We start from the raw sequence: 17,518 nt of genomic DNA, 5'->3' as shown, positions 1-17,518 counted from the left end.
CGTTCCTTAATTAACGTTGTCGAACTTCTCCTCCACCGTTAGAATGGTTAGGACAATTCCAGGGCCCTCAAAAAAAAAAAAATTGGGCTGTAGTTGTGCCGAATGGGGTGGCCTGGGCCGGGTGGTGGGGCTGGAAATCCCTGGCAGTTCCCCTGTGAGGGCGTCTCACTTTTAGCAGACACAGCTATCGCTGTGGATTCCAGACTGTGACGTCACTGCAGGCCACGGACAGACGGATCATAATACGGGGCTTGACCCATCTCATCTCAAGTACCTATTTTTAAACTCTTAGGTTATTTTAAATCCCACCTGTTGGCTCTGAGACTTTTCAAAAAAGCATGTTACTATGCTAACGTGCAAAAAGCATAATTGGATAAAATAATCATTTTGTTCAGAATAGTGGAGATAAGAGATGCTTGCTTTTAAACTCAGTAATCTGTTGGGCATTTACTGGTGATTATATTAAGGTACGTACATTCAAATAATTATCTGGCTAGGGTCAGGTGTCCGCTAGAATCAGCAGTAGTTCAAATAATCTAGCTCCACAATACAGTGTATTATTGTGTTTTCATTGCAATAGGCTGAAACAGTGAGGAGCTGCCACTAGACTACGCTGGGTAAGACCTGGCTGTCTCCGGGTCCCCACAGTGTTGATGGGACTGTCCTGGGAATGCAGAGTCCGCACTAATATCCGTCAGGCTAGCGAATAGCAGAACCGAACGCCCACACTGAACAGCCTTGGACTGCCAAAGACAGTTTGGGGGGAAATAGAAAAAGAAAGCAGAAATTATCAAGAGAATACATGTACCGGATTCGCCTCCTCTATAATTGATGACACTGGATCTTACAAAAAGAAAAAAACAAAATGGACGCTTGGCACCTAAAAATACTTTGCCGTCCCTCTGGCAGCGGGCACGACCATCCATGTTGGTGCGTGTGAGGAAAGCATCTGATGCAAATGGGCAGGCAAGGACTCATCGCTGACTCAATTCTTTATTAATATTAATAGTATTCATTTGCTTTGGAACTCACATGCTGAAAGGACACGCTTTGTTTCAGTGTGCGATCGCGTCCAGTGCATTTAGGAACAACAGGCCTTATTCATTTTGGACTTAAGCACCAGGCACATTAATTTGATGTGGACTTTAATTGGGGTGCAGCCATTTTGTGCATTTAAATTTCTTTCCCTTGGAAGATAGAGGTTGCAAAATAACACAGCATTGACACATTACACAAGAAGAGTAACTATCTAAATCACCAGGTAACTTCAATTACCAGTAATGTAACGTGTTGCCATGTCAGTCGCATTCAATAATGGGCTTATCGAGGTGACAAAGCTAATGGTCCGCTATCACAGTTTAAACTTTGCCCTTTTTAGTAATATTAAAAATGTAGGGCCAAGATTTGTTGCAGTGCATACTCATGAGCATAAGCCGAAATTGGCCTTTCTCCAGGGCTGAGGGTTTGACGGTGAATTGGCAGCCGTCCGACGGATTCAATTATCTGGGACTCTCCGTCGCGGCGGCGTTGAGAAATGGCGACTCCTCTCGCCTGACTCTGCAGGTTTTCTGGTCACGTGAACTCAGCTAGCGCCTTGTCAAGACGAAGCGTATGAAATACGAGAGCTTCGGCTCGTCGGTAAAACTGGCACCAGGCCACACGGGGAACGCTGCAGCAGGCCGATATTCAAATGCTGGCTCGGGTTCACTGGCAGAGAAGTGAAAACTCGCGCTGCTGTCAGTCTGGAAATAAACGGCTTCTACTTTGTGCAAGAGAACACACTCTATAAAGCTTAAATATTTTAAATATAAATGAAACTATACATTTAAAAATAATTGAAATATCGGTAAGGAGAAAAGGGCCACTATACAAATTGTCATGCCTTTTGAACCATAAATGAGGGGAGGTTTTGGTTTCACTGTAAAACTGCTTTCATCAAGAGTCCTGTTGCTGAATAAAATTTGTAATATTACACCATATGGTAAATTCAGTCGTTTTCTTAAGGGAAGTGAACCCTATTTTTCAGGACATTCGCCTGTGGACTATTCTGCTGTTAAAATCTCTGCCAACTTCCTTTTCCTGTTCTCACCAGTATTTGTTCTGGGCTTGTAAAAAGTGAATTGAAGCGGAAACAAATGGTTTGCACCTCTTCATCAGTATTCCACACGCACGCATGCACACTCGCTCTCTGTTTGTGATGCGCTGAAAGAAAAATATTAGCTTTAGGTTTCCTTGAAGATAAATGGAATCACATTTCAGGCATTTCAGTAGTGATTGTTTCTACAAAATGCAGTCAGCCCCTGTTTTTTTTTTGCAGAACCACAGTACGTGAAGCCATTTCCATGACAACCAATTCCTGTGACCCAGCAGAATAGATTTGTGGGGGGGGCTGCCTTGAAGTGACAGCAGCTGAAAACAGCATCCCTTTCAGTTCCCTCTCTCTAGTGTGTGTGTGGCTTGATTTATTTTTATTTTGCATTCCTCCCTTAACATTTAACTGAAGAAAAGTCAGCCATTGTCAAAACATGGACATTTGAAGTACATGGTTTATTTTTGTGGGATTACTTTGTACAAAAGGCAGTCCTGTAATGCAGATTAACTTCTTCTGTGAAGACCAGTAGATTTAAAAACTAAAAGAAATTCAGGAATGTGTCGTGCCAAATAGGTGGTATTAAAAGGTCAGGCAGACATGGCACCTATACAAAATTACAGGAGCGCACGCTTCATGTTCAGTTAAGTCTACCTCAAGCACCAAAAACCTCCCAATTCCTCAGCAGTTTAGGACTGTGGTTCTACATCTTCTTTCGGCATCGATTTCCACTCGACAGATGAATAGCCCTTTAGTCCTCGCTACCGATCGGCTCCACGCCGGCTTTCTGCAGCCGACCCTTCCCCGATAAGGGGCACCTAGTGGTTAAACCCGCATGCAACGCACCCAGAAACAACCTGCGATCCGCCGATCGATTTCGGGCTTCCCGCCAACTTATCAACCCTTCGCAGACGGGAAGGGCCTTAAACCTCCTCCGTTAACGATCTACCGCCATTTGCACTCGTCAGTCAAATGACGAACGGGTTTCAAATTACGTGCGGCGAACAGCCGTTCTGGGGTGTACATTTAGAGATACGCGCAGTCTGCCAATTCAGATTTATTTTAGAGTGCCCTTTTCCCCCCAAAACACAAAATAATGTAAAGTGTGGATTAAAGTACAGAATAAAGTACAGGTAATAGCATGCAAGGTTTTGTGGGGTGGGAGGGGGGTTCATAGGTTAATTGCAACAATTACAGTACTTTAAGGATACAATTATTCAAAAAATTACAATAAGATACGTGATTTAGGTAAAAATCCAAATAAATATATAAATTAATTCGATACTACTACCAATACATTTCTTTTCTTTAAAAAAAGGGTTAATGGTGACACTTTAAAGGAACTAGCTAGTTTTAGAATGTCTAGAACTCTCCGACGTCCACCCGCTTGTCTCGAACCTTGCTCCGGGCCTTGGTACGGGCTTTAAAAGCGGCCGCGTTGTAGAGATGCTGCAAAATACGAGGCATGATTAGTTCCAGGAAGTTCACAAGCCAAAAATGTAAATACATTTAAAAAAAATTAAGCTCCAAATTTAGACCCAAGAAATCGTGTCAGGGAATTTACCAAGCAAATCAAAACTGCCTAAATTGAGCAATTAAATTGGCAATTAGCAATTTAAAAAAAAGCAGACCCTGTGGCTCTCCAGTCACTGCAGGGTCTGGATTCTAAATGTTACGATTAAATTTAATAAAAGTGCAATGCATTAACACATTAGCCACGGCCCTCCTCTTATCGAAATAAACTGCAGATACCCCTGGCCTGTTATGGAAGGTGAATCCTGCGCTTGCTTGGCTAAAGTACTTCATTTCGTAGATTTGAAATTAAAGGGCGATCCCATCCCCAGTTTTAGGGCGCCTGTGTCCCACGGTCAGTCAGCCTCGCGTTTTTAAAGGACGACACCAGAGGACGGCTCACCCTTTCGAAGCGGGAGATTTTCATGGCCTTGAGCGTGGCAGAGTCCACCATCACCGGCGGCCCGAGCGCGAACACGTCCCGGATGAACTCGTTGGCCTGGCAAGCAGAGGGAACGGCGGTTAGGAAGGGGGGGGGGAGAACGGGCACGTCGCGACCCAGTTCAGTTCACCGCGTGCGTATGGGACTGGCACGGGACCAAACTGCGCTGCAGCTCGTTCTACACACACGCAGACGCCCTGAATATGTAAAGCAGGGCTGGCCCAACCCTGCTCCCAGAGATCTACGGGTCCTGTACATTTTCAACTCACACCCCTTCTACTGAAAGCAGGATGTGATCTCTAGGAAACAAGGTGGTGGAACTCAGCTGTATCTCAGATACGTGACCCAATTTTCTGCTTAATCCAAAGCAGTTGAAACAGACAGGCAGATATGTACAAGTTATACAAGCAACACTGTGCCACAAACATTAGCATTCATTATCCATAAGGTATGAAGACCGTGCCACCCAGTCCTCCCCAGTTCACTCTGCATTAAAGCCATGCTGTACGCGACTGCACGGCGGCCATTTTGACATTTTACCTGCAGGTGGTAGTTCATTCCCGACCCCACAAACTCCCGGAAGGCGTCGTACATCCTCTTCCTCACCCAGCTGTCGATCTCCATGCGCTCTGTCCCGAAGCGGATCGTCTCTGTCTGGAAGTCGCCCTCCTGGGGAGACAGGGAGCCCCAACGGGGTTCACTGTCAAATTCTGTCTGCATACTAGATGTCAAACCCCTCCCTGCTCAGCCACCATCCAACAGTAACGTGTGAACATATTTATTTCTCTGGGTTTTAAAAAAAAAAATTTTTTAAATTTTTTTTTTTTTTTTTAAGCCAGTGGTCCCAGGACCACCCTCGTGCCGACTCTACGCTCACGCACCTCCACGCCGCGCAGGACGTCCCGGAACACGGACCTCTGCTTGCGCTTGTCGTTCTTGGCCCTGTGCTTGTGGCAGTCGGTGGCCAGGGCGGTCAGCTTCTCACACAGGGGCTCCAGGCCTTCATGCTCAAACTCCTGCGGAAAGGGTGCATTATGGGGGGTGAGGAGAGGCAAATGCTTATGATCCTTTATCCTTAATTAAGGCTTTTAAAAATCCACATTTATGGTTTTAAAAAGAGCTACACAAATGTATAATCACAGTTATGATTTTCTACATTCTATTAGAGGGGCCAAATATCAAAAAGGAGCAAGGCTCCCCAGGGTAACGGCTCAGATTTGACTGTCCAGCTGCAGCACAGGCTAACACCATCAGCCACTTGGTGGCACTATAACAATCAACTGAAATTAGTCTGATAAATTCTTAGCCCTCCCTTTTGTAGTACTGTTTTAAGGTCTGAAAGAGAACTACAAAAGCCACAGAGCTACTCTGCGATGGAGGAGGCGTGGCGCCCTACTCACAGCGTCCAGGTCTCTGGCCAGCTCAAACAGCAGGGCGATGGTCTCTCCCGCGGCGATCCTCATGTTCACGTCCTCGCTCTCCAGCAGGGTGGGCAGCCTGGGCAGGTGCCTGAGAGCACAGCGGAGCGCATGAGCTACAGCGCTGATCTGGGGCCAGTTCTCCCTTTCAGCCCAATGGATGATGTTAAGATTCAGACAGGGGAAGCCGATCCTAGATCAGTGCTTCGTACTCAGTGGCTTCACAGGCACAGGCGCTGTTCTAGGGTCAGTTCTGCAGCTTAACCCAATGAATCGGCTCAGATTATGGACAGAGAGAGTCCGATAGACAAGATTATAATGGAGGGAATGTACTCAGAACATTCAGAGCAGCGAACCGCACAGCAGGGAAAAGCCGCTAAACTTGGACGATTAGCAAACACGAATTTTCCATTTCCTACACTCGTAATGGACTTGCGCATTTGCAAACGCTTATAATCCGTTTGAGTGTTTTATGTGGGGGTATTAAGACCAAGTGTGTGATGGCTCTAGCTGCATCTTAATTGAACAAACCCAATAAAACGTTAAAATGGCCACTGATACAGCACGCGGTGAGAGAAGCGCTAGTCGCTCTAATTGAGTACTTTTAAGTAAAACTGAAAGTGCCCATAATCACACAAGCTCCCAATTAAAGCAGAAATAGGAGCACTGATGCTCAAAGTGCTCACTTGTACTGCAGTGCGGGAAAGGCATTCCGCAGTACTCCGTAATTCAGCTCCAGCCATTTTGTGGCACTTCACACGATGGGCTATTAAAACGGTCGAACTGGCAGAGGAGTTTAAGCGTCACAAGAATGAGGGAAAAACAAGACCAGGTCAAAACTTAGTAAATGGCTGGACCCAACACACGTGATCCGGCCGACCAATGGTGTAACTTCACTCACTCAGTCAGTCACAGACGTTCGTGTTTGTAGGGCTAGGACCGCAACAGCGGGGCTAGCCCTACAAACACGAATGTCTGTGACTGAGTGAGTGATGAAGTTACACCATTAGCCAATAAATACATAAGATTGACGTACTTCCTGAGAATGTTCCGGACTTCGGAGGCGGGGCAGATGGTGAGGAGGAGGGCCCAGGACAGAAGGGCGTGGGTGTGCAGCACGGTGGTCTGGTGCCCCAACGTGGCGCGACTCTCGTCCCCCTTCGCGTAGCTCCTGGAGAACAGGCCTTCGAAGCACTCCATGGTCGAGTACACGTCCTTAAAAAAAAAAAAAATAATAAATCATTTGATACGCAAAACAGATTAACAGCGAGCTGGAATGTGGATACCATGGTGTAGAAGCACTCTGTAACAGACACGCCCTAAAGTGCAGAATTGTGCCTGGAGAATAAAACCTCAGGGTACTACAGGCATAAACTACAAGTCCCAAAACCACAAAACACAGCCAGCTGTAGCCTGGAGAACAGAGCCTTGAGCACGTCATCGTACCGCACGCATCCTGAAGTACAAAACCAGCAGGAACCAGGCGTCAGAACACGCCCTTTCAGCACACCATCGTACCTCACGCTTCCTCAACACACCCCCACGTCAAATACATACATCTGAAAAGCCATCTCTTTGCAGGTCGAGAATGAGCACATGGAGGGGGGCTCAGATTTTAACTGCATTGGTTTCACAGAAATTATAATAATTAAAATTCAAATGAAAATGAATAATTCAATATTGATAAATAAAAACCTCTGAACATAACTCAGCAGGAACTGCTGCGGTCTACAGGGTTGACGCACTTCAAATAATTATTCGACTCAGATCTGGTCTTGGGGCACAAAACCTTAATCTTGGTGAGCCTGGCCTGCATCTGTGCATAAAGCAAGACGGATATACTCAATTACACAGTTCATCAAGCACGAGCGGCACCATCGCAGCAGCCCCGCAGGCGACGGACTGGGGTCCCCGAGCAAAGAGAGGGGGAGTGGGTGGAGAAACGCGCTTCGGGCAATGGACTCCAATCACGCCAGAGATACGCGCGTCAACGAAACGCACTGCGCAGCAGGATTCCACATCGCCGCTCACTAAAGGCTCTGCCACCACTGTATTCTGTACAGGCCCGGGTCGAATGTGCATTTTAAATGCAGTATCGTAGTATCAGAAGTGCTGAAGTCCAGCCATTATACATTGGCGTACAGTAGTGTTCAGACAGGACGATCTTATGAAAAATAATTCTTACGTGGGTGACATCCATATAGACCAGCGCTACTCAACTCCAGGTCCTAGAGGCATTTTCTCCAACCATGCCCTACACCACCCGATTTCACTTATTTTACCTCCTTGATTCAGGAAGTAAGCTCACTAGTGAAATCTCTTGCTGTAGTGCATGGGTGGAGTAAATACCTGCAGACACTGCAGCCTGCAGGACCTGGAGTTGAGTAGCCCTGAAATAAATTAAATCCAAGGAGACAAATTTCATAGCTTTTTCATGGACCATTTTCCAGGCTTTACTCATGATTGCTCATTATGCAGAGTTCTAAAAATGAGACCTAGCGCTATGCTTACCAAGATGTCGTCTTCAGCGACCAAACTGCAAATGCCCAAACTTGTTGTACACTGAAAAGATCAGAAAGGGGGGGGGGGGGGGTTAGGGAGGGACAACACAGATGCACAAGTCCTGAAGGGCCGGTGTGCGTGCCAGTTTTTCTTCCAATCAATTGTGGCTTTACAATCCAAACGTCAGTACCGAGCATACCAACACTGGTGCCAGACTACGCTAAAACATTTCCAAGAAAAGTAGTGTGCTGCTATAGTGAACGATAGTCAAAAACAGTACGGAGAATAAACGGTCGAGCCAGGGCTTGTCTCCACTGAAAATAACGCCGACTCCCTCTTGGCTCTCACTCACCGCTTGCCGAGCCTGAATGTTGGCAGTCCCGTCGTTGAGGATGTTCTTGAAGACGGGTTTGAGGGTCTTGAACACCTCCTCGCTCTCGATCCCGGAGCCCAGCTGGATGCAGAGGAGGCAGGCCAGGGAGGCGGCCGCCCGTTGCTCCTCCCCTTTGCCTTCAGGTGATAGGACGACACCGGTCAGTGGAAACAAGGCCACGCCCATCAGTACAACAGTCATTCCCGTGCTAATCTCCCAGACCTTTAGATTTGGGCTCCAACTCTGGACAGCCACTGTCAGCTGCTCTTTGTGGCTTCTTTTTAACTCGCCGTTAACGTAACCCTCGGAAACGAGGTTCAAGGACTCTAGCCAATGACAAGTGTACAGAAACACCAGCTTTTGGCTTGTCTCCACCCACTTCAATTTTAAAAAGACACAAACTGGGGTTGTGAGTGAGAGCACAATTATAAAAACTAGTCCAACTACTAAATCTTAACAATAAACAAACTATAAAGTACTACCGTTACTACCAACTGCTAAAATGCCAAATAGAGCCAAAGAATGATATACAAAATGGAACTGCAACAGAACAAGGAAAGACTAAATAAGATTTCTAGCTAAACTAATCTAGAGGCGGAGAAAGAAAAATAAAATAAATGGCCAAGCTCTCAGAACTCGACCATACACGGTTTGAAATGTGCAGGGCTCCAGGCGAAAGTAAACCGAAACCTTAGCGTTTTTTTCCTCCCTTTTTTTGGAGTCTGAAGCACAGCTTAATACGATTTGTTTCTTTACTATAGGACTAATATGATGTATCAAATTGAGACAGGATATTTTGAACTGGGGGGGGGGGGGGGGAACTATTTAGTGTTTATTACCACTGTGAAATGCTGAGATGCACTGAAAACCAAGAGACACTTCAGCCTTCCTGGACTGGAGATTCCAATCAGGCTGTAGCTCTCTACGCGGTTTTGCTTCATTACAGTATATTGTAATATCCATCTTAAGGTACACGATAGGAGGCTGTGATTGCCACTCTGAATACGATTGGCTGTTACAGAAATGAATGTGGAGTACTTTATGTAACTATACAGACAGCACTGAGCGAGGAGAGACAGCACAACAGGAAGAACACTGCTGAAATACCTTTCTTCAGACACCGCTCGATGCTGTCTGTGATGGTCATTCTCCTCTCCAGGATAAACTCGGACAGGATTTTGGTTGCCATGGCAGTCTTCAATCCGTCTAGAGCGCTCTGCCTGGTTTTAGCACTGTAAATGCAGAAAACGCACTTATGACTGAGTGTATCAGAATGCATCAGATAAGGATTGAAAGGTTTGGCAATTAAAGTCAGGGGGGGGGGGGGGGGAAGACTGTGTTAGTTCTGTGTTACTAATTGGAAAACACTGGACAAAATGCTTTGAACGGTATGGACTCCATCCTCAAATTGATGCCGAATGCAGTCTGTTGAGGAATTTGGATTAATGTTCAAATGTGTTGATATATGAAACTATATAAATAGCTCTTGAACCACTGCACTAAGCTGTATTGGCAAAACACCATGGTTTGTCTATACTGCCCTACAAAGCCTAACTGCAGTAACTACGCAAAGGGTAAAACTGAGAAAAATGGCTTTATAGTGATTTAACTGGCCAGTCAAATGGGTTATAGGTATACAAGTGATATTGCACTAATTGTACATGTATTCATGAGGTCATTTTTATGCCCAAAAACCATGACGGCTGGCCAGTTAAAACACTTTAAAGCCATTTCTCAGTTTTACCCTTTGCGTAGTTACTGCAGTTAGGCTTTGTAGGGCAGTATAGAAATTGGTCATTCAGGTTTTTCAAGCTGTGGCGTGCAAGTGGGTCCTATTCCAATCGAAATGGGTGTAACCGAGATTCCATTCTCAAAGGGCTCGATCAGAGGCTGCACTCAAAGTTACAGAGACAATTACGGTTCTTCCTGAGACTTCAGCCATTCTTATGATCCAAATTATCAAAGAGCAGCACTCCTACTCAAAGATGATGTACGAGTACAGTGGACTGGTGAGCACACAGAACAGCCTTGAACAGAAACGGACCTTTTATCCACAGTGCTGTCGATGAAACCCTTTAGCTTGTACTGGAAGTCCTCCAGGGCCACGTCCTCCGCCGCCTCTCCTCCTGCTCGCGAGAAAGGAATTTTAATTAAATGCCCAAGAGACAAAAATCTGTTAGGCAAATGTTCCTCCAGCATTAAGCGCCATTGATTTACTTCAGCCGGGAAATACCGAAGCTGAGCGTTAATGTGGCGAGCCTCATCTGCGGCTGCACAGTTGCTAGCTCGTGCACGGAATTCCACGGTATCACAGTTACAAACCCCGGTCTTCCGCTTTTCCTTGTTCTATTGATTTTGCCCAGTGCTTACCCTGCACAGCAGTCCATGGGGAGCCATTACGGCTCACACGGTTTGTCAGTTTCCATCACTGTACGCTTGGCAGATGCCCCTTTGCACAGGTTTCGGTTAGCCGGTTTCACCTTTTGACTTCCAGTCATTCAAGACCGGGCTTTACACAGTGCTAGATATGCTCTATTCCAGCAGTTCTCAAATTCAGTCCTGGGGGATCCCTGTGCATTCTTGTCTTCGTTACAGCTGGCCTCTTGATCAATGAATTTTGAACACTTGTATTTTTCATTTTAGAACATTTTCCTCAAACAACTGTCCCCAATCCACAGTCAGAGTCTATGGAGAGAGTATAATATCCTGTCTATTGAAACAGTGTAATATACAGTCAAGACCCTAGGAACCACAGACACTATATCCAGGTCTAATGGTGAATGCCCTGATTGTCAGTCAGTTGTTCTTAAATTGATAAACCATGGAGTTACGCAACCTTGTCCGAATGCTCTACTGTAGAATGCCAGTGCGCCTCCCACTCACCCCCCTCCCCCCCCCACCCCCCTCGTATGGGCACACCGGGTGACCAGTCGCTCACCGTCGTCCGCCACGCTGGCCGTCTCGCTGAAGCTGCTGCAGCGGCTGAGGGTTTCGATGGAGGCGTCCTCATCGCTGAACGGCTGCACTGCCCTCTGCTGGCCCCCTGTAGGCCCCAAAAACACACGAACACATGAGACGTTACTTAACTGGGGAGGGGTGGGGCAAATACGGTCTGTCAGATTTAGTCCTCAGCCCTCAACAATTCACCAGGAAATAAAATTGGACAGAAATTTTGATCAGTGATGGAACATTTTGATAGGTTAAAACAAGACATGTGACAGACAGCTTACTGTAGCTCCACTGATTACGGGCTTCAAACCTCACTCTCCCACCGTCACATGAAGAGACACCTTCCCACTGGGGTCCGTCATTCGCGAAGTTCGGTACGCGTTAGGTTGTACCGCTGTGGCCTATCCCCTTTCTAAAGAGGATTTGATACCAGCACTAGGAAGAATTTTATCACGCACACAGTCAGTGTGTGGAATAGTCTGCCAGGTCACATGGTAGAGGCAGGAACTCTGGGGATTTTCAAGACAAGGCTTGATACAGTGTTAGATACCATCTAGTCTGTTGGTAATCAGAGCACTAGGTACAATTTAGTTCAGGAAAGGGCAAGCATCGTTTGGCTGAATGGCCCGTTTTCTGCATTATGTTGTATTATGAGTTATACATTGTCAATCCAAAAGTCCAGGTATGAACTGAAAAATGATGGCATTTGTAGTTTGGCAAACTGCCAACGATACGCTTAAAACTATGCTTGGCACGCGAGTAGGAGTAGCCTTGATTACATTAAGCTAACACCACTTTCACCTGTCAAGGCCAAGAGGCAGTCTCAGAACACGCGTCTTATACACGGTTATTAAATTCTTCCACCTTACAGAGCACAAACACGTCTCCAACTTCCTCATCGAATCCTTCGAATGGTTATTCGAAAATGCATTAACTTTGTGACCTTTAAGCCCAGTTCCCTTTACAATTAAGAGTGGGAGGACTTGCTGCCATGGAAATATTACCGTGCTGTAACCAATGTGCTTAACATAGCCTATGTCCCATATTGATAACATGTGAACCACATATTGCGCTCCCCTCTTTCACAGATGAAACAGAAATCATAAGCAACATTCATACAGCCTTCCTCCCGTGCAGTGCCAAGAACAGAGTGTTATGCTACTTTTGTAAAGATGACAAAACTGGTGTTTGGGAGCAAGGTCTTAAATTGTAACTTTCACATGGAGAATTTGGTGTAGGCTAGAAGTTTTTGAACCAAATGAGGGATCTGATATCTGGTTGAGAGTGTAGTGCAGTGGTGTCAAACTCGTTGCCATGGAGGGCCGTGTGATGAGTATTGTCAGAGTTTTCATTATATTTCTGAATGGCTTCAATTGCAGTTAAAATCTATTGGCTTCAGAGTTAGAGGCTGAATGAGTAATTGGACTCGATTAAGGCAGCATTAATTGGTTGGAATGAAAACCTGCATACACACGGCCCTCCATGGCAACGAGTTTGACACCACTGGTGTAGTGTAATGGGTATGGTACTGGTCTTGTAGCCTAATGGTTGCAGGTTCGATTCCTGGGTGGGACATTGCCGCTGTACCTTTGAACAAGGTACTTCACCTGAATTCCTTCAGTATACATCCAGCTGGATAAATGGATACCATGTAAATGTATGTAAAAAGTTGTGCAAGTCGCTCTGGATAAGAGAATCTCCTAAATACCTGTAATGTCATTTCTTATCATTGTGGTTAAACAAGTTTAGTTAGTTACTCCATTGTAGAACAGTACATTCCATAATCTCCATATCAAACTGTGAAACATAGCATGCCAGCCAAAAAAAAAAAGGTAGTCAAACCCAGCTAGCGATATTAATGGGAAACAAACTGCAACCTTTTTTGGACACATTCCTTACCAGGGTTTCATCTAGTCATTTTAAAGCAAGCAGACCAAGTATCAAACTAATGCAGCAGTGCATTCATTATGACAGACCAAATAGCCTAATGCTACGACCTGTATTTACAGGCCAGAAGTCCACCCTTGTGAGGACCTGTTAGGTGGATTTCTGAAAGAGCATCACATGGGCCATTTTGAAGCCATGCATGTGCAGCACCTTCAGTTATAATAAGGAGTGCAGGTGGATTTTCCATTCTTCGCAGTTCATATAAATTGGAACAAACGACAGGCAGCAGCAACAATAATAATGGCAGCAAAACTAGCACCAAGTAAGGCTACAATTGTTTTCCAAGCAAAACAACCAAAATGACTTATTCCCTTGTTGCAATATAGGCACAATATTTGGGGGCGTGAAATTTTCAAGATCAGCTGCCAGGTAGGGTGCTAGGCAACACAACAAGGACACTGAGTATTACAGGCTACGTTAATAAGAACCACACTAAACCTGAATAGTTTTTGTTGTTGCCCCCCCAATTTTGCAATTACGGTTGCAATTAAGGATCTTTAGTCAATTTCATGACGCCTTCCCTCTCTGGCACATACGGACAAGAGTACTTGATGCCAAAAACACCCGTTTTGATTTCACCATAATCTCCGATTTAAAAAAACCCTGATCGCAGACTACATAAATGTACCGGATACTGACCATTTCCTGTGTTCATTATGGGGACTGGCCTAAAGGCTGTGGTAGTCTATACAAAGCTGGTTTTAAATCCTCTATCTCCTCAGGCTGAATCTAGTGAGACTCGCAGCGTTTGGCATCATCGATATACAACATAGTTAACTAGCTAGCTAACAAACAGAACTTTACAAGCACGTGTAGTCTATGTAACTAGACTAGCTACTTGGAATTTAAACGGGCCGTTTATGAGAGTTGATGCATTCAAAAATAAACGGACTCGAATTTTCCTTCATAACGTAATCTAGTCTTTCAAATATAAGGTAGAGCTGAATAACATTTCAGAACAAGCAACCGCAAACCCAATGCAGTACGATCTGGCAAAAATAAAATACAGTAAACCCTGAAGCAATTCACGAGGGCAACATTTTAGAACAAGCAATTAACGTTATAGTGAATCGGGTTTCCTTGACGTTTAGTCTAATTTAACGGGTTCAATTTAGGCTACGCCTTATGCAATCCTAGCTAGCTATGATGGCTGCTTAAAATGGGTCAGCTGTTCCCAAATCTAGGTAGTCGGCCTGTCCTCAAATAACCCCAGAGCTAGAGGAAGGTTCAACGTCCCGAATTCGAGACAAAATAAACACCCAGCCATCGCAAATGGAAAATAACTTAAATTAGTTAAGACAGATCAGAGATCTTAAGGATAAACTATTTGTTTCTCTACACTGGAACAATGTGTCCCCGGCAGTAGTCAAGAACGGAACACACTGGGACAAACGCCAAATTCTCTTACGTGGTGGTTAAGCACATCACGACAACAATCTTAATACCAGACGGACCGTTTTAGATGACAATGGGAGTTTCTAAACGACGAATTGGGTATAGGCCCCCATACCGTGTGTGTAACTTCAATAATTAATGGATTTCTTGCTACGCATTAGATCCATAATACATTGTTCCAGCTCAGTAAAGCTAGCTATCCACCGTACTGTCATTAGCCTGAATGCTCAAATTAGTCATTATAATATTCCGTCTTGAAATACTATGTGCGCAACTTCGCTCAAAATTCTAAACAAAATGCAATGGAACAACTTGGTATTTCTCAAGAAAATGATGGCTACCATCCAAATAAAACACAGGCAACAAACCGATGGGTAATGTAGTCGTGCTCACTGTAGGTCATCGTTGATCTGGTGACACGGAACGTCATACAAAGAACTACGTATCCCATGCTTCCTTTCGCGTAAAGCAGGGCTGGAACATGCTAACCAGTCAAAACAAACGGACACCGACTCTTACCTCGGTTACTCCTCTTCTTGGACCTTGGCATTTTCATACAAAATTATAAGAACGTTCACAAAAATCAGCCAATCGACGACCAATTTCTAGTGCAATGTCTCTTCAAATAAAAACCTTCAAGTAGCAGCGTTAACAAATAGGAGTTGAAAGCAGTCCCGGTGAAAATCTGTGGACAAAAACGATACATTTTCCCTCTAAAACTAGGGCTGAACGAAGCTTTGCTGGCAACAAGCTTTTATAGTGCCGACATGCGCTACGTATACGAGGAGGTCCTTAACGGGAAATCGAGCAGTTTGTCATTTATGTAGCCAATCCGGTTGCAGGGCACCATGTTTGTGATTGGCTGTGAGTTTGTCACGTTTGCTTGTCACGTCTCCATGCAGACAGGAAGAGAATAACGTTAAGACCAATGGTTATACCAAAAATTCCTACAAACGTCTAACCTGTCTTAATTCCATCTTTTATCGACTATCTTTTTGGGGCTTAAATCACCGGCGTAGCTAATAGCATACACACCAGATTTGAGTGTCAGGTAGCATCTAATAGCAGTGGTGTATGGTGATACTGTACATAAGTACTGATCTATTTCAATGTACTGTAAATATCCAAAAAACATAGAAGAACTGTATACTTCTCCACAGCCTATTATAGGCCTACACGGGTACAAGGTAACAGCAATACCTTTTCAAGATACTACAGCAATATGGTATTTCAACTGTTCTCAAGCCTACTTAATAAGCTATACATGTTCAGTGACCCACTCCATTTTAATTTTTTTTTAATTTTTACATATTTCAAAATAACTGCATGCACAGTACACGTGAGAGTTGCGGTGTTTGACTGTAAATTGAATTTGTTGGCTATTCCGTAGTCTTTTTTTTTTATTGTTTAAATGAAAAAAATAGTTATTTGTTTATTTGACAAGGTCAATGCATATTAAGAACATGCAGTATCTAAATCACTGAGGTTCTGTGTTGTGAGTGACTGTTCAGTACCACTGAAGCAACGTCTCAGGGCTCAGTAAAATGCTAAATGATACTACACCGCTTTCCTTTTCCAAATTTCTGATGAGGTTGCAAAATTAAAGAAACGCTATCTGCAAAGGAGGCCTGGTGCTGTGCCAAATTCACCTGCCACAATGTAGGAGATCTGGAAATTCAACTTGTGGAGGAAAATGCACTGCACACAGTTCTCTAACATTTATTTATCAGGAGTACCAGCCACTAGGCTATCAGACCTGAGGACCCCAGGGCTTTCCTCGCTGCCACCTTATCTGCTATGTACAGATGGGTCTAAATACAGTGTATACAGTACTTCTCACTTCAAGCATGGAAAATGGTTCTCTGTGTGGGTTCCATTCAGGAACTCATCTAAAACACTTTCTATTAAAGAGAAGAGTTGGGCTTTAGCTTGCCGTGAATTGATTGCATTAATGTATCACATGCAGCACTACACACAGAAACCTACTGGAAGCAAGTCCAGGATAATTCTGTATACAGTAAAATGTCATCCTTTCTCTCATTTCATATCTTGCACTGATCTGAAACTCAAATCGCTTTTCCACATGCGATGTTTGGTGAATTTCAAAGAAGTTGCGTGTCCTTTGAAAAATGTCAAAGTCTCCAATGCACATGTGCTTTTCTTGAGCTCATAAAAACGTCATATGGGAAACCTATCTCATATGTGCAGCTGCATGTCCCTTTGGTGCTCTAGTAGGTTCTGCGTCCAAGAAAAAAATAATCTTCTTTGCCTCAAAATGACAAAAAAGATTACAAATGTGAGTGTAGTGAAACCCATTTTAATGAAGAAGTAAATCTAGCTTTATATGTATGCCCCTATAAACACACATTGCATCTATTCTGCCAGTAATTCTGAACATGTAATAATGCCAGTTGGTTTCATTGTTCAGTAGTATCTTTTGGTGCACATCTCTACAGGTGATGCGGCCATGCATGTGTACTTGTACAGGGGAGCAGGATAAGGCTGTTGAAATCAAGAGGCTGTGTAGGAGGACAATTAGTGTAAGTGGACAACTGCTGTCACGCCATGCCATTTCAAATTAACATATAAATGGAACAGCGTGGAATACTGACTGTGTGTTTTCTGGCAACAGAACAACAGTATCAGAGTCAATTTATTATGGTGTCGGCTACTCGGAAACTTGTTGTCCCTACTAATGTTCTTGTTTTTTTTTTACATCCTGCCTAAAATAGGATTCTTCGGGGGAATAAAAAGTTTAATGGACCTTGCATAATGGCATTTAATTTCCATCATCTTCATCTCTGTCATTTTTTGCCTTGTGGATCAATTCGTATGCAATCCATCACAACTGGCACACGTTGTTGTGCCTGCTTGTACAGTGTGGATAAATG

The 17,518-nt window shown here is 44.3% G+C and overlaps 1 protein-coding gene across 1 annotated transcript; it reads right to left on the bottom strand.

The window, feature by feature from the left end:
- Window positions 1-3,131: 3,131 nt before the first annotated feature.
- Window positions 3,132-15,373, bottom strand: LOC135259900 (interferon-related developmental regulator 1-like). Its single transcript, XM_064344822.1, has 12 exons — window positions 15,147-15,373; window positions 11,275-11,379; window positions 10,381-10,462; window positions 9,444-9,568; window positions 8,316-8,473; window positions 7,973-8,023; window positions 6,498-6,676; window positions 5,444-5,552; window positions 4,925-5,059; window positions 4,584-4,712; window positions 4,005-4,100; window positions 3,132-3,538 (listed from the first exon to the last, which is right to left on the bottom strand). The coding sequence occupies exons 1-12, from the start codon at window positions 15,181-15,183 to the stop codon at window positions 3,452-3,454; spliced, it is 1,293 nt and encodes a 430-aa protein (XP_064200892.1). The 5' UTR covers window positions 15,184-15,373; the 3' UTR covers window positions 3,132-3,451.
- Window positions 15,374-17,518: the final 2,145 nt, after the last annotated feature.

This window comes from Anguilla rostrata, chromosome 7, assembly GCF_018555375.3.
Source record: "Anguilla rostrata isolate EN2019 chromosome 7, ASM1855537v3, whole genome shotgun sequence".
In the NCBI taxonomy this organism is placed as follows: domain Eukaryota; kingdom Metazoa; phylum Chordata; class Actinopteri; order Anguilliformes; family Anguillidae; genus Anguilla; species Anguilla rostrata.
The sequence above is the reverse complement of the archived record's forward strand: the minus strand, read 5'-3'. Positions and strand labels throughout refer to the sequence as shown.